This window comes from Struthio camelus, chromosome 1, assembly GCF_040807025.1.
Source record: "Struthio camelus isolate bStrCam1 chromosome 1, bStrCam1.hap1, whole genome shotgun sequence".
Classification (NCBI taxonomy): Eukaryota; Metazoa; Chordata; class Aves; order Struthioniformes; family Struthionidae; genus Struthio; species Struthio camelus.
The window spans coordinates 1139798-1160669 of NC_090942.1; the positions used below are offsets into that span (position 1 = coordinate 1139798).

At 66.1% G+C, this 20872-nt stretch overlaps 1 protein-coding gene across 1 annotated transcript in view; it reads left to right on the forward strand.

The window, feature by feature from the left end:
* The window catches only part of SND1 (staphylococcal nuclease and tudor domain containing 1), a 144548-nt gene that overhangs the window by 36718 nt on the left and 86958 nt on the right, over nt 1–20872 (forward strand). Inside the window, exons 10-11 of the mRNA XM_068942523.1 lie at nt 2470–2583; nt 18249–18338. Coding sequence (XP_068798624.1) covers nt 2470–2583; nt 18249–18338 — 204 coding nt within the window. The remainder of the gene's footprint in view (nt 1–2469; nt 2584–18248; nt 18339–20872) is intronic.

Consider the following 20872-nt stretch of genomic DNA (forward strand, 5'->3'; position numbering starts at 1 on the left):
CCCGGGGCGGCAGCCGCCGGAGGCGGCGCGCGGCTCCGTCCTGCCTGCTCGGCCGCTCTGCGCCCGCGCGCCGTGTCCGGGCTTGCTGGACGTCCCGCTCGGCTCGTGCGCTCGCCCGAGCGGTTTGCCAAATGGAGGAGGCTTTTATGGATTTTTTTTAAATTTAGTTTAATTTTAAGTTTATTTTCTTCTAAGGAAAATCCTGAGACCCTTTCTCACGGCCAAATCGTCTCCGACTTTGGCCGGACGTGCCCAAACCGCTCCAAAAGCCGTTTCCCGCTGGGGGAAGCCTCAGCGCGCGCTTGGTGTCGCGGGAGGGCCGGTTGATCGTCTCTGCCCTCGCGGGTCTCGCAGGTGCCCCCGGCTGCGGGGCGGGGGGCCGCGCCGAGCCCCCTGCGAACGGCTTTGCCGTCCGGGATCGCAGCGCGGGGTGGAGCGGCGGACGGAGGAGCCCAGGAGGCGACAGTTTTTTTTTTTTTTTTTTGGCTTCGCGGCGGCCTCGGCGAGTTGATGCCTGCAAGGAAGAGGATGCTCCGGCCGGGAGAGGAAGGCTCGGCCGTTCCTTCCTGCCGGTCGCCGGCTTTTGCGTTAGGTCGGCCGGCGCCCGGGCCGCGCTGCTGCCTGCGCCGGGAGCCTGCCCTGCTGCCGCGTCCTGCCGAAGAGCGCGTCGCGCCCGACCCCTTCTCCTGCCTCTCCGTACCGCGGGAGAACTGCCGACGCGCCTGTGCACGGCCGCGCCGATGCACGGGGTTTGCCCCTGGAGCCTGACCTGTAGCTGCCCTGTAGCTTCAGTGTCTTATCTTCGGGTCTTGCTTTTTCGAAGCCTTTTGTGAGAGGCAGGGAGCAGGAGCACCGCGCCGCTTGCTGCGTTGTTCAGGGAGGCCGGGGTCCCTTCCTGAGCCCCCCGGCAGCACGAGGTTTGATTCCTCCGTGTAGCGTGCAAACTGCTCTGAGCCTGGGTCTGCCCCTGGGGAACAAAGGCCCTGGGTCCCGGGAGAGGTCGAGGCTGTGGCTAAGAAAGTCCCCTGGAGGGGTTTTCTGTGCTGCGAGGAGCCCAGACAACCCTTAGCGTCTGTTTTAATTGCAATTCCTATAATCCTGTTATCCCTTTGGCTAAGCACGTTTTGAGGGAGCGGTGTGCTCGCTGGGGCAGAAAGTGCGGCGAGTTATGAAGGTCTGACGCTGCTTTATTTCGCTCCGCTTCCGCGCAGGGGCCTGGCCCCGGCGTCGGGGGCATGCTGGGCACCGGCGCGTTGGGTCGCGCTCGCCCCCGAGCCGCAGGCAGCCGGCTTTGTCGCAGCTCGGCAGCCCTGGCGACGTTTTGTGCTGGGGTGGCCGGAAAGGGCAGAAATTGCCCTGGCGCTGGGCAGGTCGAGGTTTGTGCCCCGTCTGCGGGTCAGGCTGGAGACACGCTAGCAGTGAAAATCAGCCGGGTGCCTCGTCCCGCGCTGCGTGCTGCTGCCCGGGCCAGGCTGGAGAGCGGCGTTTAATGAAAAGCGAGAGGATTAAAATAGCATGCCTGAGTCCTCCTGTGTCCTCCCTGCGCTTGCACAGTCCTGTCTGCCTTTGCCACCAGTTTCTCTAATTAATTTGCTCCCTGGATGCGTGGAGAACCAGCAGCAAACCCCCCCCCCGGGTCGTGCGGCCCCAAACCCCCCGGGTCGTGCAGCCCCAAACCCCCGGGTCGTGCGGCCACAAAACCCCCGGGTCGTGCAGCCCCAAAACCCTGGGTCGTGCAGCCCCAAAATCCCCCGGGTCGTGCGGCCCCCAACCCCCCTGGTCATGCGGCTGCAAACCCCCCGGCTCGTGCGGCTGCAAACCCCCTGGCTTGTGCGACTGCGAAACCCCCCCGGGTCATGCAACCCCAAAACCCCCCCAGTCGTGCAGCCGCAAACCCCCCCAGGTTGTGCAACCCCAAAACCCCCTGGGTCGTGCAGCCGCAAAACCCCCCCCCCCGGGTCATGCAGCTGCAAACCCCCCCTGGGTCGTGCAGCCCCAAAACCCCAGGTCGTGCAGCCGCAAAACCCTCTGGTTTTGGGACCCCCAAAACCTGGGACCCCCGCGCTGCGGGCACAAGGGTGACGAGCAAGGGCTGCCCGAGTCGCCTGCGAGCACCGAGGGGGCGGGTGCACCCCGAGGGTCTGCAGAGAGCTTTTAGCCGCGGTCTCACCGTCCTCCCCCAAACCCACCGGGCTGCCGAGAGCGGAGGTCTGCGCTCTTTTCCCAGGGCCCCCCCGGTCCCGGTGCGGAGACCCGAGCCGGCTGAGCACCGACCTTCTCGTTGCTAGTTAGCAGCACCAAATCGGCCTCCTGCCCGGGTTTGCTCCACGCCTGCCGGGGCGGCGGGGGGGTGCCCGGCTCCGGCGCTGGGGCTGTTTGCTGCAGGGGGGCGGCGGGCGGGGAGGGTCTCGCCTGGGCGGTTTTGCCCCTTGCGGGACGCCGCTCACCCGTGCGCTCTCCCCCCGGCAGGTGATGCAGGTGCTGAACGCGGACGCCATCGTGGTGAAGCTGAACTCGGGAGACCACAAGACCATTCACCTGTCCAGCATCCGACCGCCCAGGCTGGAGGGCGACAGCACCCAGGTGACCGCGGGGGCTCGGCGCGCTCGGGGACGGGTCCAGCCTCGCGTCTCCTCTCCTCCTGAAAGGGGGCTTTCAGCTGGGAGCGCAGCGCTAGCCTTCGGGCAGGAGTATGCCGAGGTCTCCTTGCCTCCAAGCTCGCTTTGCCAGGGCCGTTTCCCCCCGAGCAGCAGCAGCCGCTGCAGCAGCAGCAGCAGCACCAGTTGCAGCTGCAGCCGCCGCTGCTGCTTGCACGTCCGGCGCTGAGCAGCGGCGTGGCGTGCCGGGTGCGTCGGCGCCCGCTGCAGCCGCCCCGGGAGCTGGCCTCCCCGCCCGGCGGCCATGGGGCGCAGCCCCTAACGGCGTGCGGGGGGCAGAGCCTGGGTCGCTGCGGGGATTTGGGAGTTCCCGCCTCGCGCGGCGCCGCGTTGTCCTGTGCGCCCTGAATTGTGAGCAGCTGCCCGGGTTGGGCTGTTCCTGCTGCTGTTTCGTTGGCGTCGGAGCGGGCTGGGCGGGAGCTGCGGGGCTGCGCGGCAGGAGGGGCGGCCACGGAGTTCGGTTTCTTTGCAAAGCGGCCGGCTGGTCCCCGTGCTCTCCGAGGGGACCGCGCCGAGGTGCCCCCCGCCGCGCCGCCGGCTCCCCTTGCAAACGCACTCGCATCCGTGCGGGTTGTGTCCGCGGGCGGCGATGCGCTCGGCGTCCGCTGGGAGCCGCCGGGCTCCCCGGTGCCGGCGACCCTCAACTCGGCCTCCGCTGCGGCGCCTCGGAGCCCCTGCGGGGGCGGCCGTGCAGGGAAGCGCCGGCCCCGCTCGGCTGCTTGGGCTCGTGCCTCGCCGTCCGGGCTGCCCCGGAGCCGCGGGGCGGGCGCCCGGGCACGGCGGCGAGCGTGCCGCCGCAGCCGCTGCAAGTGGCTGGCTCGCGGCCGGTTTGCTGGCCTGTTTCCGGCTTCTCCCCTGAAAAGCTCGTTTTGCAGAAACGCGCTTGGCCTTTTGAAACGTCAGCACCCAGCGCTCGCAGGCGTTGGGATCCTGCGGCCAAAACGCTGAGCGACGCGCCGTCAGCCGGCTCGTTTCGGCGCGCGCCCCCCTCCCCGAGCATCTTTCCTTCGCCGCGGGGCGGCTTGCCGCGGCCTTCTTCCCTCTTATCGCTGCTCGCTTGCAGCCGTCCAAAATCTCACTTTTTCCTTCCGTGTTTTTACCCTTCTTTAGGTCCTCCTGCCTTTTTTTGATCGTCTCTAGCTCTGCTTGCGTAGCCACTTAATTACTTGTGAACGCAATTAATGAAGTGTTTATGGCCCTCCCCTTCCAGCTCACGAGTGTTTACAATAAAAAGCAGGACCCGGCTGGCATCCGCCTGCCCCTTTCCCCTCTCCGCGCTAATTTGGTGCTTTGCGGCGCTTTTTGGGCGGACTGCGTTGCGCGCGCCCCGCGGGGCCGGAGCCGTTAAGCGGCCCGTTGGGGTCGCGGCGCCGGAGCAGCCGCTCTGCCGACTCCTGGCTGGCGCCGGGCCCGGCGGGCGAATGGGGAGCGGGGAGGCAGCGGACCTCTCCGAGCGGCGGCGGGCTCAGCGAGGCGCCCGCGGGCCGTGCCCCCGGCTCTGCCGCGTCTCCGCATGGTGTTGGGGCGTCCTTCCTCCTCCTCCTCCTCCTCCTCGCTGCGCCTGCTGCCGCGGCGCTGCTCTCCCGCCGGCCACGGCAGATGCCGTAGCGGTTCAGATGCGTTTGGACCGCGGCAGGTAGCAAGCAGGTGGCCCGGCTCCGCCAGGGCCATCCGTCTGCACCCCGCCGAACGCAGACTGGTCCCTGGGCACCTGGTCGAGGAGATGGAAAACGGCAAAGTGAAAATTCAGCGTAATAAAATCCTGCAGGCTTTGGTCTTCCGCCTCCGCCACCCGGCACGGAGCGAGCCCCGGTAGCGTGTAACGTCTCCGTGGCTCGTCTCCGCCGAGGAACGTGACGCGCGCGCCTCTCCCCGCGCTGCCCATCTGCTGGGCGAAGAAGAAAGCCAGCCGCAGCCGACAGCAACGCTCCGGGGAGGAGAGGTAGGGTGACACGTGCCGCTCTGGTGCCCGTGGTGCGCGCGGCTGTGCGCAGCGTTTCCGCCTTAGGGCCTGGGAATTTCTTGGGTTGCCGTAGGCAGGCCCTGCTCATCTCGGCGATGCGCAGCGCTCGGAAGAAACTGGATTTGAGCTTAGCTTTTTTTTTTTTTTTTTTTTAATCAGCAGTTCATTCCTTTGGGCGGCTAAATTGGGGAATCTCGCTAGCAGTTCTGCGTTCCAGAAAGCTGTGTTTGCTCAATTGATGCAACAGCAATACCAATCCGGTCCAGTCCTACAGTTAATCTAAATTGATACCTTAATTGGTGATACTGTCGGAGCGGGGGAGCCAAACACGCGGACCCTGATTTGAAGAGAAAATACACGGGGGCAAAAAGGGGAAAATCTGCTTTTTTTTTTTTTTTTTTGGAAGTCTGGAAGCGGGACAGCCCGTGCCGGCAGCGGAGCGGGAGGCCGGCTCGGAGCGGGGCTGCCGCGGCGAACGAGCCCCTTTGATCCCCGGCTGGACCGGCGCGGGCCGTGTCCGCGCTGCTGCCTGGGGCTCGGGGCCGGAGGAGGCTCAGACCCTTCTCGGGCTGCGCCCCGGTTCGCGGCTCGGGAAAGCTCCCTGCTGGCGCCTGCCGACGCGAGAGGAGGTTGAGGTTAGCGGACAGGGTGCGCGCGAGAGAGACGGCAAGGGATTTCTTAAAGGGTCGGCTGGACGGCCCCGGGGCGTCTTCCAGCCCTGCCTGCTGATGCTAGAAGGTTGGGCGCTCTGATTTTTCCCTTTTCACCCTGGTCGCGGGGATGCTGCGCGATGCCCCGGGCTGGCCCCGGCGGTCAGGAGGCTGAGCCCTCCCTCGGGGCTCTCCCGGCCTCTGCCGGCATGCCGGCCCGAGCGCCCCGTCCCCAAGGAGCGACGCGGACCCCGTCCCGCCTCTCGCGAAATCGGAAACGGCTTCAGAGGAGGAAAAACTAGGCTGAGGCGCGCTTTCCGCCGCGGGAACGCTCGGTGATGAGCCGCGCGCTGGGGCCGAGCCGGCCGGCTGGGTCGCGCTGCAGCTCCCGTGCCGAGCCAGCCCTGGAGTCGGGTCGTGAGCGTGCAAACGGAGCTGGGGAGGCGCGAGCCCGGGGCTGCGGCTGGCGCCCGGCCTTCGCCAGGGCGGGAGGAGGTGGGCAGGCTGCCGCCGTAGCGCTTTGCTGAGCGAGCCGTGCCTCTTGCTCCCTGGCGTCAGGGCGGAAAGGGCAGAGAGAGAGAGAGGGCAGGTGGCCGGGACGGGGGGACGCAGCGCACGCGGCGCGTGGGCCCCCTTCGGCCGACCAGCTGGCCGTGCGGGACGCGTCCTGCTGCAGAGACCGGCGATGCTGGAAGGTGGGTGCTGGGGCGGCTGTGTGACGGTGCTGCGCAGCGCTCTGCTAGCCTTGGGCGCCCCGCGTGCCGTTGCACCCTCGGGCGCCCCGCGTGGCGTTGCACCCTCAGACGGCTCGCGTGGGTTGCACCCTCGGATGGCTCGCGTGCCATTGCATCCTCGGGCACCCCGCATGCCATTGCACCCTCGGATGGCTCGCGTGCCGTTGCACCCTTGGGTGCCCCACGTGCCATTGCACCTTCTGACGGCTCGCGTGCCATTGCGCCCTCGGGCACCCCGCGTGCCATTGCACCCTCAGACGGCTCGCATGCCGTTGCACCCTCAGGCACCCCGCGTGGCGTTGCACCCTCGGACAGCTCATGTGGCGGTGCACCCTCGGGCGCCCCATATGGGTTGCACCCTCGGACGGCTCGCATGGCGTTGCACTCTCGGGCGCCCCGCGTGCCGTTGCGCCCTCGGACGGCTTGTGTGCCGTTGCACCCTTGGGTGCCCCACGTGCCTTTGCGCCCTCGGGCGCCCCGCGTGCCGTTGCACCCTCGGATGCCCCGCGTGCCGTTGCACCCTCGGGTGCGCCACGTGCCGTTGCACCCTCGGACGGCTCACATGCCATTGCACCCTCAGGCGGCCCGCGTGCCATTGCACCCTCGGACAGCTCGCATGCCGTTGCACCCTCGGGCACCCCGCGTGCCATTGCACCCTCGGATGGCTTGCGTGCTGTTGCATCCTCGACGGCTCATGTGGGTTACACCCTCGGGCACCCCGCGTGCCGTTGCACCCTCGGACGGCTCGCATGCCGTTGCACCCTCGGGCACCCCACGTGCCATTGCACTCTCGGGCACCCCGCGTGCCGTTGCACCCTCGGACGGCTCGCATGCCGTTGCACCCTCTGGCACCCCGTATGGGTTGCACCCTCGGACGGCTCACGTGGGTTGCACCCTCGGGCACCCCGCGTGGCGGTGCACCCTCGGACAGCTCATGTGGCGGTGCACCCTCGGGCGCCCCGTATGGGTTGCACCCTCGGACGGCTCACGTGGCGTTGCACCCTCGGGCGCCCTGCGTGGCGTTGCACCCTTGGGCACCCCGCGTGCCGTTGCACCCTCAGACGGCTCGCGTGGCCTTGCACCCTCGGGCGCCCCGCGTGCCGTTGCACCGCAAGCAGGCTCTTCCCAGAGGTGCTGGTGTTTAGGTCCTGGCGAGGTTTTCTTGTGCCTTGAGTTCCTGTCCGATCCGTCTTCCGCGGAGTCGCTTTGGTGACCTGTGTCCTGCCTCGGCACCTCCTGGCAGCAGAACGAGCTGCCCAGCTGGCTGCCGGCTCCTCCGGCTCTGCCGGGGCGCCAGGCCCCGGGGCCGAGCCCGCGGCTCTTGGAGAGACGAGGCTGGGACGGGAGCAACCCGCAACGCCTGCCCGTACGCGCCGCGGATGCGTGCAGCATCTCGGCGGTGACCAAAGAGCGGCTGCAACTCGTTGCAGTTGTGACCGGTGAGCGACTTGGCAGCTCCCGCGCAGCGGCTCATGGGGCAGGGTGGCAAGGCTCCTCCTGTATCCCCTGCCTCTCCGTGGCGGCTCTCGCCGGCTCCGCCGCGGGCGCAGCGGTTCCCTCGTCGCGGCCGCCGCCGGCGTGGCCTTTGCGGAGACGTTCGTGGCCGGCAAAGGAGAAGAAGGGCCCGAGCCGGGCCGAGGGGCTCGTCCGCCTGCTGCCGGGAGATCCGGCCGTCGGGGCCGAGCCTGACGCCGGAGCGGGGAGCGCGGCGCGGGGACGGGGCGCCGAGGCCGCGGCAGTAATTGCATGGGAAGCGCGCCTGGGGCTTTCCCGGCCGGGGCGTTTTAGGGCTTTATCGAGGCGTCTGGGCTGACGCCGTCACACGTCCCTTCTGCGTGGGGCGTGCTGCTTTCAAAGTCTCTAGCGCCGAACTCGGGTCTCCCGTTGCCCTTCCTAGCCTGCTCGCAGCCTGCTTCTGAACTCAGGGCTTTCCATCCCTTCCCAAGGCAGACCTCTCGCTGCCTTTGCTTAAGGTCTGTCTTCCGGCTTTTCCCTTGCTCGGGGCTGTTCTTGGTGCTTTCATCCTCCCGGCGCCCGAGGAGGGTGGCTCGGTGCGACCAGCGTTGGGGAAACCCGCAGGTCCTCCGAGCTCGGCCCAGCTCCCCTTGACCTCCAGCTTTGCCATCGTGCTCCGCAGCCGGGGCGGTGAGATGCTGCTCGCCTTCGGCAGCCCGGCCGCGTGAGCGCTGGCGGCCTGCGGTGAGGACCTCTGCGCCTGGAGCTGAGGTCAGGGCTCCTGCGGCCGAGGTGATCGCCCGAGGCAGCGGTGTAAGGCCCTCTCGGGCGCTGCGGCGCGGCAGGCAGGCTGCCGCCGAGGGGAAGGGGTCTGCTTAGAGGGACGATCTTGTCTCCCTGTTTGTCGAGCAGGATTTGTACTACAAAAAGCTCACCGCGCTCCAAGAGCATAAAAGATTAATGAGAAGCAAACCCATGAACTCATCAGCGTCTCATCTCCGCTAAATTACAGTTACAAGGATCATAGTAACTCATCCGTGTGTTGTGTAACAGAACTGATGGCAGGCATGGACGGGACGCGTGGCAAGCCCTGCTCCGCCGGCGGAGCAGCACAGCGTAAAATGCTAAGTGCAGGCGTATGGCCTTAATGTGGTCTACATGTTGGCAGAGGAGAGGTGCGTTTAAGGAGAGACGGGAGCGGAAAGTGGGGGCACTAGAGTTCCCCGATCAATATTTGATAGGGGCTGGAATAGCTTCCAGGGAGAAGACGTATGAAGTCAGCATGTTCTTGCAACCCGTTTTCTGCCCTCCGGGTAGAATGCTTTTTCTAGTGTAAAAATGATGAGCTTGCATCTCTCTCAGCCATGCCTTTCTCCCTTCCCCCAAGTCTTTCCGCCGTTGCAAAGCAATTGTTTGGCATTTGATCTGTGGCTTCAGATTGCTAAGATACGGCTCCAGGCAGATCATGATGCCGTAGATGGGGCTAATCGCTGCACACGCGTTTGCGACTGAGTCATGCAGCTGGCGCTCTCCTCCGCTAAGGTCAAAGCTTCCCTGAAAGGCGCGTGTGAATTTTCTGACAGCCTGAGCGGTGCTGTTCTCCTTTCTCCTCCTGTTTGATCTGGGGCCAGTCGCCTTAACCTCTGGGCACCTGCTTCGCGCAGAGCTGACGCACGCCTTTTAAAGTCTTCCTTGCAAAGGCGCGTTGCTGCAGAACGCGCAGCCAATAAGTCTCGGGGCGGGTGGTTTTTGTACACCTCGGGTGGCTCCAGACCCTGAAAGCCCCGTGCGAGATACCGCTGTCCTTATCTCGGGCCGGTCGCGCGGTCTCTGCTCCGCGTGTCCGGGCAGTCCCAGGCCCCGAAGCGTCCAAGCCTGCAGCGGAGGGGGAAGCGCTCGCCCGGGTCTGAGCGGCTCGGAGCCGAACCCCTGCTTCCCGCTGCTGACGTTTCTGAGGACGTTTTTGAGCTGTAGCTGTTGAAGCGCGCCGGCCGCCGTTGCCCTTGGTGGTCGGCGTGCCTTGGAGGGGGGCTTCCAGGGCGGCGTGCGCTCCCCTGGCCGGCTCTGCGGGTGCGCGGGAGCCTTCCTCTGGCTGCCGACCTCCTCCGTCCCTCGCAGGTGGGGACCTGCGGGCCAGAGCAGGTCCTGTCCAAGGTCTTCCTGACCTGGGGGGCATTCATTTGTGTGAGTTGGCACGGGTGGGTCCTGTGTGGATTAGGCCCTCGGGCATCTCAGTCAGTTCTTCATGGTTCGGAGAGCAAAAGCTTAGCAAAAAAGGAGAGGAGAGGAAAAAAAGAAAAAGGCAGCGGCTGGGTGGGAAAGCAGAGGAAGAGCTGGTAACGCTCTGAGGTTTGCAGGCTCCTGGCCAGCCGGAGAGGGAAGCGATCCGGCCAGATCCCGTTTCTGATACTGCTGCCAGGCTGAAGAGATGTGCAGGAGCTTGCTGGCAGGCAGGGAGCAGCCTGCTCCGCAAGGCAGCCCCCCGCAACGGCAAGCTCGCGCCTGGAGGCTCCAGGCCCGTGTCACTTGGAGGAAGATGCATCTCAAGACCATATGTTCTGTGAATAGCAGCATCGCTTAAGTGCTTGGTCTTCTTGGCGGCACGCAAGTAATAAGCCCTGAAGATTGGGCTGCGCTAACATGCTTCCCAAACAGCTTACGTTCAAGTGTTGTAATTCTTCTGACCCAGCAGAACTGCCTGGTGTTTTGACACTGATGCTCTGAGGAGGTTGCAGGCATCTGCCAGCTTGCATTTGGGGAGATGACATTGCAGCCCGGCTGTGCAGCGCGCTCCTTGGGCACGAGGAGCTGGCACGGCTTTCCTTGGAGACGTCTCATGAGCTCTAGTGCCGTTGACTTTGTCCACGAGCGTTAAAGCGGAAAGAGCCGAACCTTGCAGTCCGCTGAGCAGCCTTGCCCCGGCTTCTTGGGCCGGCTGGCTTTGACGTTGTGCTAAGGCTGCAGCAAACGTTTCCCCGGCTGTTGGGCAAGCACGGAAATGCTGATGTGAGAATGAAGCTTTGACCTTTTGGTCTCATCAGGAAGCTACTGTGAATCCTCAATTGATGGATAAATTGCAGTAAATTAGAGGGGAGCTGTGAATTCTGCCACGTTGCTGAACTGTGCAATTAGCGTCCTGCCTAGCAACAGTACTGCTGTGGGTCTGGACGCTTCAGCCCGTCATTTGAGGTGCTCAGTGAACCCGCCTCTGTGAAGGCTTAATTTCTTCTCCAGAAGTGCATGGCTTCAGGAGCCTTTCTGCGCCGTGTAGGACGTAGTTGCAGCCACCGTTGCTAGCGATGTTTTGCTTTGTGGGGATGTTGTGCAAGAAGGCTGAGCGCAGACTGCCGTCAGGCAGAGCAGCAGCGTGTTTGCTGAAATGTGCTGAAACCGCGTCCAGCTCTGTGCAGGCTCCGCGGCGGGAGGGTGCCAGATCCGGCTGAGCCCTTGCCCTGGTAGACGGGACCGACAGGTCTGATCCTGTAGCCTGGCCCCGGCGGGCAGCGGGGGCGCGTTGGAGAGCGTTGCCGGGCCGCGGGACCGTTCACACGCGCTGCCGCCGGGCTCTCGCCTCCTTTGCAATGCACTGAGCGAGCAGCCACCACCGGGGCGGGCGCTGCTCCTGGCGGCGGCGTCTGCACCTAGCTGGTTCGTCTGGGCACGCGCGCCAGAAAAAGCCTGCGGAGAGCGGTGGGCGCCGGCGGTGCTGGGCAGACGGCCGGGGAGCGCAGCGGCCGCTGCGACACACGATCCCCGCTGCTCGCGGGCGCTGCTAACTCGGCCAGCCGCGGGCCCCGGCGCGCCAGCCCGCGTTTCGCGGACCTTCGCCGGCTGTCTCCGCTTCGCAAACGGCGGCTGCGCCTTCCCAAACGGGGTGTTGCACCCCTGCGCCGAGCTGCTCCGGTCTCAGCGCGGCTTGGGCGCAGCCGGCGGGCAGGCGCGTGCTGCCCGCGCGTTGCCCAAGCGGCCGAGCTCGGGGGACCGTCAGCCGCCCGAAGGCGTCGCTCTTGCCTCGGCGTCTCTGGAAACGCTCCGGGCGCGGGGCAAACGGGCCGGGCATCGCGGCGCCCCGGGGAGCTGGCAGCGGGGCCGAGCGCAACGGGGAGGGGACCGGGCTCGGCGTCCCCGCGGCCTCCCGCCCGGCCCCGGCGCCCCGCGAACCGCCGCCGGCCGTCGTTCCCCTTGGGACGGTTAACGCGTTGAATCGCGCCCCTGTGAGACTGCGGCGATAAAGTACTTCTCAGCTGGAAATAACGGCAAAACCCCCGTTATTGCCGATGAGCGCGTTCCCGCGCCGCCGCTCCGCGCCCTCCGAGCCCGTTTGCCCCCGGGGCCAGGCCGGGGCGCGGGACGGGCTGTCCCAGCCCACCGACCCTGCCCGGCAGGCACCTGCCCTTATGCAAAAAGCAGGATTTTTTTCCCTTTTTTCCCTTTTTTCCCTTTTTTCCCTTTTTTCCCTTTTTTCCCTTTTCCCCTTTTTCCCCTTTTTCCCCTTTTTCCCTTTTTCCTTTTTCCCTTTTTCGCTTTTTTCGCTTTTTTCCCTTTTCCCCCTTTCCCCTTTTTCCCTTTTTCCCTTTTCCCCCTTTTCCCCCTTTTCCCCCTTTTCCCCCTTTTCCCCCTTTTCCCCCTTTTCCCCCTTTTCCCCTTTTTCCCCTTTTTCCCCTTTTTCCCCTTTTCCCCTTTTCCCCTTTTCCCCTTTTTCCCTTTTTCCCTTTTTTCCCTTTTTTCCCTTTTCCCCTTTTTTCCCTTTTTCCTTTTTCCCCTTTTTTCCCTTTTTCCCTTTTTCCCTTTTCCCCCTTTTTCCCCTTTCCCCTTTTTCCCCTTTCCCCTTTTTCCCCTTTTTCCCCTTTTTCCCCTTTTTCCCCTTTTTTCCCTTTCCCCTTTTTTCCCTTTTTCCCTTTTTCCCTTTTTCCCTTTTTCCCTTTTTCCCTTTTCCCCTTTTCCCCTTTTTTCCCTTTTTTCCCTTTTTTCCCCCTTTTTCCCTTTTTCCCTTTTTTCCCTTTTTCCTTTTTCCCCTTTTTCCCTTTTTTCCCCTTTCCCCTTTTTCCCCTTTTTCCCCTTTTTCCCCTTTTTCCCCTTTTTCCCCTTTTTCCCCTTTTTCCCCTTTTTCCCTTTTTCCCTTTTTCCTTTTTCCCCTTTTTCCCCTTTTTCCCCTTTTTCCTTTTTCCCCTTTTTTCCTTTTTTACCTTTTTCCCCTTTTTCCCTTTTTCCCTTTTTTCCCTTGTTTCGGTCCTGCCTGGGCGGCGTGGCGTTGCACAAGGCCAGCGTTCCCCGAGGCGCTCGGCGCCGGCTGCGGCCGGGCAGCGGCGATGCCCGGAGGTGATGCCCGCATCCACGGCCGGCCGAGCCGCGGGAAGCGGCGACTCAGGTGCTGCGCCGGCGTCTTCCTGCCTCGAACGAGTGCAATTCGTCGCCTGGAAAAAGCCGGGCGATAAAAACGTGCTGGCTTGTCGGTAGGTGTTGGAGGGAGGTGATCCCGCGCGTGGCGGGCGCTCTGCCCCGCGAAGCATGGCCGCTCCCCGCCCCGGCTCCGAGGTTGGATCCTTTTCAAATGGGATTCAAGCGCCGTGATTTCTTAGAAGTTACCAAAAAAAAAAAGAAAAAAAAGGGCAGCAGCTTCCCGAGCGGCTGGGCGGTTTGGTTCGCCGGCGCGGACAGGCGGCTCCGTCCCCGAGCTGCAGAAGCGCCGCCAGCTGACGCCCTCCCGACGGAAAGGCGGCGTCGAGCTGCCTCGGCGCCCCGCTGGCGGGAAGTCAGCGCCGTCGGCCCGGCGGCGGAGGGGCTCCGGCGGCCCCCCGCCCGCCAGCGGTCTGCCCTGCCGCTCCCCTCGAACGCCTGCAGCGCAAACACCTCCACGGCTGAGCAGTTACTTCTGGTGGGAATTTTGAGGGGTTTGAACGAGCTTTTCCTTGCAGAGGGTAATCCCGTTTTTAACGGTGCAATTTATAATTGCTGATTACGGCCCTAGCCGTTCCTGCGTGAGCACACGCACTTGGAGCAATAAACACGCTATCTTCCAGCGACAGGCTCCCGAGCGCCGGCAGTCGGGAGAGAGACATCCAAAGAACGTCTGTAATTAGCCCGAGCGTTTAATTTAATAAAACAAGCGACTAAAAAACATAAGCGTGCCGTATGCGAAAAGCGTTGCACATAATTACAAATTATCTTAATTCAGCGGAGGCCCAGGCACGTTTGTAATCGCCTCGTAAATAACTATTATTAGCAGCTTTTAAAGCAGCGGCGTTGCAGGCTGCCTCGCGGAGCGCCGGCGCTCCGAGCGACCCCGGCCCCGGCCCCGGCAGCCCTCCGGGGCTCCTTGCAGCGCGCCGGCTCCAGCGGCACCTCCGCGGGCTTCGTGGCTGCGGAAGCGCTCGCTGCCCACGGGGCAGACACCGTGCCGGGCGCCGCTGTCCCGCGGGAGCGCCTCGCGGCTGGAAACCAGCCCGCTCCTGCAGGCGGGGAAGGGTCCGTGCTGGCAGCCCCGAGCCGGGCCGAGGGAGCCCGGCTGCACCGTGCACGGGCCGGGACAGCACAGCAGCGCCGTGCACGGGCCGGGACAGCACAGCAGCACCGTGCACGGGCCAGGACAGCCCGGCTGCACCGTGCACGGGCCAGGACAGCACAGCAGCGCCGTGCACGGGCCGGGACAGCCCGGCTGCACCGTGCACGGGCCAGGACAGCCCGGCAGCACCGTGCACGGGCTGGGACAGCACAGCAGCGCCGTGCACGGGCCGGGACAGCCCGGCTGCACCGTGCACGGGCCAGGACAGCCCGGCAGTGCTGGATGGCAGCACCATGTATGGGCCAGGACAGCCCGGCTGCACCGTGCACAGGCCAGGACAGCCCAGCAGTGCTGGATGGCAGCACCATGCACGGGCCAGGACAGCCCGGCAGTGCCGGATGGCAGCACCATGCACGGGCCAGGACAGCCCGGCAGTGCCGGATGGCAGCACCATGCACGGGCCAGGACAGCCCGGCTGCACCGTGCACGGGCCAGGACCGCCGTGCTGCCGCCTCCGGCGCGTCCTGGGGCGCAGGCTGCAGGCGGCGAGCGGGGAGCAGGAGCCGGGACGCAGGGAGAAAGCCGTGGGAAGGGAGCCGTAAGGACGGTGCTCGGTGCCGCGCGGCTCGCTCGCAGCTCGCAGGCGGGCGCCGGGCTTTCCAGCGGACCTCTGCCCTCGTCGGGCGGGACGGCCCCTGCGGGGCTGTGTGCCGGGGCGGCTCCGGGAGCGCGGGGTTTATCCGGAGGAGGGGGGGTCCGGAGCCGGCCCCGCGCCCGGGAGCAGCCGGTTGCGCAGCCTGGTGATTTTAATCGGACGAGAGAGCCGTGAATCAGCCCGCCCGCGGGGTGTTTAAAGTCGCGCGGGGAGGAGGGGGCCGGGGACCCCCGCGCCCCGCCGGCAGCCCCGCTCCGACCCGCCGCTGCCCGCGCTTGCATAGAGCGTCGGGCTGTTTTCCCGGTGCCCCGGCGCGTGTCCTGCTGGCGGCCGGCGCGGGAGCGGCGCGCTCCCATCGATTGCTGCTTTGCAGCCTCGTCCGCCCGCGCCCCGACGGCCGCGCTCGATGCATTGACTTTCTGGCTAATAAAATGACTTCCTCGCCGCACACCTTTAATTAAATAAAGCTTTTTTGGGGTGGGGTTTGCTTTTTTTTTTTTTTTTTCCCTCCGAGCAGCTAATGAGTTCCCTCTGGCAGCCGGGGAAGCCCAGACGGGCCGGTGAGGGGCTGCAGCCCGAAGTGCCTCGTCCCCCCCTTCTCCCGCAGCCCCCTCGGGAGCGTCCCTAGCGAGGAGCAGGCGCTGCCCGGACCGCTTTCGGGGACGCCGCTGCCCTTCAGGCTCTTGGCGCGCGGGGCGATTTTAAACAAAAAAAAGCGATGTCTTTCTACGCAGGGGTGAGACCGGCGGACGTCGCTGCTCGTCGAGCGTCCGTGCTCCCCTCTCCGTTTCTCCCGTTTGTCCGCGACCCCTCGAACGCGCGCCCGACGGCTTCCCAGGACGATCCGCTGGGCCCCTGCGGTGTGAAACATCGTTGTCGCAGGCCGCCCCGTCGCGCTGCCGAGCTGCTTCGCGGCTCTGGAAGCACCGGGGAGGGCATGTCGCGGCGCTCGGCGCTCGGCGGGGTTCGGCGCCGCCCCGAGCGGGGATCCGGCGCGGGGCCGGACGTCGTTCTGGCGCCAGCGGAGACGGGGCCGCGGGAGCTGGGAGCCGTCCGAGGCGCTCAGACCTCGGCGCGCGGCTCCCGCCGGCGGCCGGGCTGGGGAAGGGGCCGGGCGAGGGCTGCTCCGGCGCGCCGCGCCGATGCCTTGCACCCCGGCCTGGGCGTGCATCGCCGATGCCTTGCACCAGCCCGGGTGCATGGTGCCGATGCCTTGCACCCCAGTGCGGGCACACGGCACCGATGCCTTGCACCCCGGCCCGGGCGCGTGTCGCCGATGCCTTGCACCAGCCCGGGTGCATGGTGCCGATGCCTTGCACCCCGGCGCGGGCACACGGCGCCGATGCCTTGCACCCCGGCCCAGGCTCGCAGTGCTGATGCCTTGCACCCCAGCTTGGGCGCGCAGCACCGATGCCTTGCACCCCGGCTCGGGCTCACAGTGCCGATGCCTTGCACCCCAGCTTGGGCGCGCAGCACTGATGCCTTGCGCCCTGGCCCGGGCGTGCGTCGCCGATGTCTTGCACCCCTGCCCAGGGCATGGTGCCGATGCCTTGCACCCCGGCTCGGGCGCGCGGTGCCAATGCCTTGCACTCTGGTGCAGGCGGCGCGGCGCCGATGCCTTGCACCCTGGCCCGGGTGTGTGGCGCTGATGCCTTGCACCTTGGCCCGGGTGTGTGGCGCCGATGCTTTGCACCCCGGCCCGGGTGCATGGTGCCGATGCCTTGCTCCCCGGCGCGGGCACACGGCGCCGATGCCTTGCACCCCAGCCCAGGTGTGTGGCGCCGATGCCTTGCACCCCGGCCCGGGTGTGTGGCGCCGATGCCTTGCACCCCGGCGTGGGTGCGTGGCGCTGATGCCTTGCACCCTGGCTCCGGCGCGCGGCACTGATGACTTGCACCCCGGCGTGGGCGTGCTGCGCCAATGACTTGCACTCGTGCCCAGTCGCGCGGCACCGATGCCTTGCACCCCATCTCTGGCACGCGGCACCGATGCCTTGCACCCCGGCATGGGCGCGCGGCACCGATGCCTTGCACCCCATCTCTGGCGCGTGGCGCCGATGACTTGCACCCCATCTCCGGCGCGCTGCACCGATGACTTGCACCCCATCTCCGGCGTGTGGCGCCGATGACTTGCACCCCATCTCCGGCACGCTGCACCGATGCCTTGCACCCCATCTCCGGCGCGCTGCGCCGATGCCTTGCACCCCTGCCCAGTCGCGTGGCGCTGATGCTTTGCACCCCGGCGCGGGCGCGTGGCGCCAATGCCTTGCAACGGTTGTTTTGGTCCTGAAGAACAGTTTGGGGACCCCCGGCGAGGCGCCGGCCTACGGTGGGAGCTGCCTGGCCCTCGCCTTGCCGCTTGGATCCCCGCCGCCCTTTCGGCTGCCCACGCGCCCCGTTGCTCAGCCTCTGCGGGGCTTTTATGGCCCCGGGACGCCTGCAGCCGCTGCGGGGCCGCGGCGAGGGCAGGCGGCCGGGTGCTCTCCGGTTCCCTTTCCTCCCTGTCTCGTCCCACAAGCGCTATTAATCACTTGCTGGTAACGAGCTTGTCGAATGACTTTTGTGCCGGGCCGCGAACGGAGCTTGCTCAGCTGTCTGAATCGCAGCGCTGCCCGAGCGGTGTTTTTCCTCTCCCGCAGGCAGGGGAGGCAGGACACTGGGGGAGCGGGTGCTCTGGAAAGTGGGTGCTCCGGGGAGCGGGTGCTCTGGGGAAGTGGATGCTCCAGGGAGTGGGTGCTCTGGGGGAGCGGGTGCTCTGGAAAGCGGGTGCTCCGGGGAGCAGGTGCTCTGGGGAAGTGGATGCTCCAGAAAGTGGGTGCTCCGGGAAGCAGATGCTCTGGGGAAGTGGGTGCTCCGGGGAAGTGGGTGCTCTGGAAAGCAGGTGCTTCGAGGAGCAGGTGCTCTAGGGAAGTGGATGCTCTGGAAAGGGGGTGCTCTGGGGAGCAGGTGCTCTGGAAAGCGGGTGCTCTGGGGAGCAGGTGCTCTGGAAAGCGGGTGCTCTGGAAAGCGGGTGCTCTGGGGAGCAGGTGCTCTTGGGAAGCGGGTGCTCCGGGGAGCAGGTGCTCTGGTGAAGTGGTCGCTCTGGAAAGTGGGTGCTCTGGAGAAGTGGGTGCTCTGGGGAAGTGGGTGCTCTGGAAAGCAGGTGCTTCGAGGAGCAGGTGCTCTAGGGAAGTGGATGCTCTGGAAAGGGGGTGCTCTGGGGAGCAGGTGCTCTGGGGAAGCGGGTGCTCTGGAAAGCGGGTGCTCTGGGGAGCAGGTGCTCTGGGGAAGCGGGTGCTCCAGGGAGCAGGTGCTCTGGTGAAGTGGTCGCTCTGGAAAGTGGGTGCTCTGGAGAAGTGGGTGCTCTGGAGAAGTGGGTGCTCTGGGGAGCAGGTGCTCTGGAAAGCGGGCGCTCCGGGAAGTGGGTGCTCGGGAGAGCGGATGCTCCGGGGAGTGAGGCCCTTGGCACATCCCTCTGCAATCGCCCTTCGCGGGGCGCTGCGGGGAGGAAACCAGGAGCCCGCGGCCGGACCGGAGGCCGGGAGCGTTCCCGCGGGGGGCCGGCGCTGGGCGCCGGCAGGATGCGGCCGGGCTCGGGGTGCCGAGGACTCGCCGTGACGCCTCTTTTTCTCTCTTTTTGCCGTCGCGCTGCAGGACAAGAACCGGAAGCTGCGGCCCCTCTACGACATTCCCTACATGTTCGAGGCCCGGGAGTTCCTGCGCAAGAAGCTCATCGGGAAGAAGGTAAGGGGCCGGGGCCGGGGCCGGGGCCGGGGCCGGGGCCGGGAGGGCGCCCGCGCTGACTCCCGCCCAGCGGCCCCGAAACTCGCGGCGGCGCCCGCTCCTCGCCCAGGGATGGTGCTACCTGCGGAATATTTATTTTTGCCTTTATGATTTCCCTGACATATTTTTCTGGGCTGGTTTAGAGCGATTCGGGGGGAATGAAGAATATAATGTGCACTTAACTACCGAAGCACATGCTCAGGATGCAATTTTCAAGCGCTCATAAAACGGTCAAATGAAATCAATTTCCCTCATGGCGAGGAGGCTCGCTGCTGCTCATTGAGGACTATTTCCATGCCTAATTGCATCTTGCCATTTCAGAGCCCTGTTTGTGTATTCAAAAAATTACAAAAGGCAGCTTGCAAGACTTCTGTAATGGGAAGTCTGTCAGTTGCCTGGCTCGAAGGCGGCTGCGAGGATGCTGCGGAGAGGGAGCTCGGGCCTCTGAAATGGAAACCGAGCGGTGCAAATAGCCGCCGAGAGCCGCCGGCACTCGCCCCGAGGGCTTGCGAGGGATTCGCTCTAGCCGCGGCGGCGCGCCGCCGGCTCGGGGCCCCGCGCCCGTCCCGGTGCCCGGCTGGGCCCCGCCGAGCGGGGCGGCCGCGGCCCCCAGCCCCGGCGATGGAGGCGAAGAGCGAGGAGGCTGCGCGCGCGGCCGGCCTGGCCTCCCTTTTGCAGACCGCTGCCGCCCTCGCGGGCTGCCGCCGCAGCCCTGGCAGCCGGGCGCCCCATCGCCTTTGCGGTGGCGTAGTTTGCTTTATAAATATCGCCTGGGTCGGTGCCACGTTTTTCGCTTCGGATTAATTTGTTTGAGTAAAGCGATGAAAAAAAATCCTTTACGTTAATGATGAGGACAGTCCCTCGAGGTCGGGAGCGCGTTCTGGTTTAAAATGACAGGCTCGCATGAGGTGGCTTGCCCTTGCCTTCTCGCGGCGGGCTCTCAGCATCCCTCTTGGCGGCAAAATTCCCCTTTTTCCCACCCCTTTTTCAATAGGCTCCTGGAGGCCAGCCCGGCAGGCCCCCGAGGGGGTGGACGGCGGCGCGGGATGCTCCCCCTTGCACCTTGCCCCCCGCGCCGGGGAGCGACGCGGGGCCGCTTTGTGCACGCGGGGACGCCTCGAGCGCCTGCGCCCGGCCCCGCGGAGCGGCCCGCGCGCCTCCTGCCCGCCCGGCTGCGCTGCCTGGGCTGTCCCCGCCGCCGCTCTCCTCCCCGACCGTCATCGTGGCGCTTCTTTCGGGTTTTGCGGCGTGCAGGTCCTGGGCGCGCGGCTCAGGGCTGCTCGCTCCCACCTCCGAGGGCTTCGGCGCTCCTCCTCACCTCTCGCACCTCAGGGTGCCGGGAAGCGCTGGCGCCTCTCGGATGAGCGGTGCAAGCGGCGGCTTGCCCCTGCCGGCTGCGCTCGGCCGCGGGAGCCGAGGCGGTTTGCCCTGCCGGACCCGGCGGAGGGGCCGGTGCCTTCCCCATAGCGGCGCGAGGGCAGCCGGCTGCCAGTGGTCTGCACTGATTTCCCAGGCGCCTGGCGCTCGCTGCCTCTGCTGCCCCCCCGGGGGACCCCGGCGCCCGTCGGCCCCGGCCCCTCTGCGGGCTGAGCAGCTCGCCGAGCCGGCGCGGGGCCGGGGACTTTCCCGAGCCTCGGGACGCAGCGGCCTGGGAGAGACCCCCCCGCCGGGGGCTGCGTGGGGCTCTGCCTGCCGGGCCAGGAGAGCAGCCTGGCGCCTTCCCCGAAGCCCGGACCCGGCGGGCAGGAGCTGGCGACGCTCGCCGCCCCCACCGAGCCCGGGCCGACGCCACGGCTGCGAACTAAATGCATCAGCGTCTCGCTGCTGCTCGCGCAGCGTCCTGAGCTGGTGCTTTGCGCTGCCGCCGGCGCGGCCCGGAGAGCGGCTGGGCAGGCGCGCGGCGGAGGAGCCGGCTGCACTGGGTCCGGGTCCCCGCTTAGGGACGGGGCTTCGCTGGGGCGCGCGAGCCCTGCTGCCGCGCCGAGGTTTCTCCCCCCCGGGCAGCCGCTCTGCCCTTGCCGTAAAGGCTTTGCAGCCGCGTTCCCGCGGGCGGCGATTGCACCCCGCGGCGGTGCCGCAGCGCTCGCGGCCCCGCTGCCGCCCCGGCCCGGGGACCTGCAGGGGAGCGGCTGCCCCTGCGGTAAAAATAAAGCATTGCAATTGCTTCCCGAAATAATTCCATCTGCCCCCCCCGCAATAAAGCACCGAGGGGGGAAGATGAAGAAACATTGCCGTGGTCGTGGCCGTTTCCTGTACGCCGGGCTCCTGCGTTGGCCTGTTTGCTCTTGCCTTGCGGAGTACTTACCGCGTTAGTAGTGCAGCTGGGCTGCTCTTAACCACATTTGAATTCCCAGGGCCCTGCAGATAGACAGGACGTAATCTGTTTTCTCTCCTGCCCTTTCATCAAGGCAGCAGGAAGCTTTATAAAGCGCTGGGTCTTCTGGCGCGCTGCTTCTGCCTTTAGCAGACCTCCTTTGGTTTTCCTGACTCTCCTG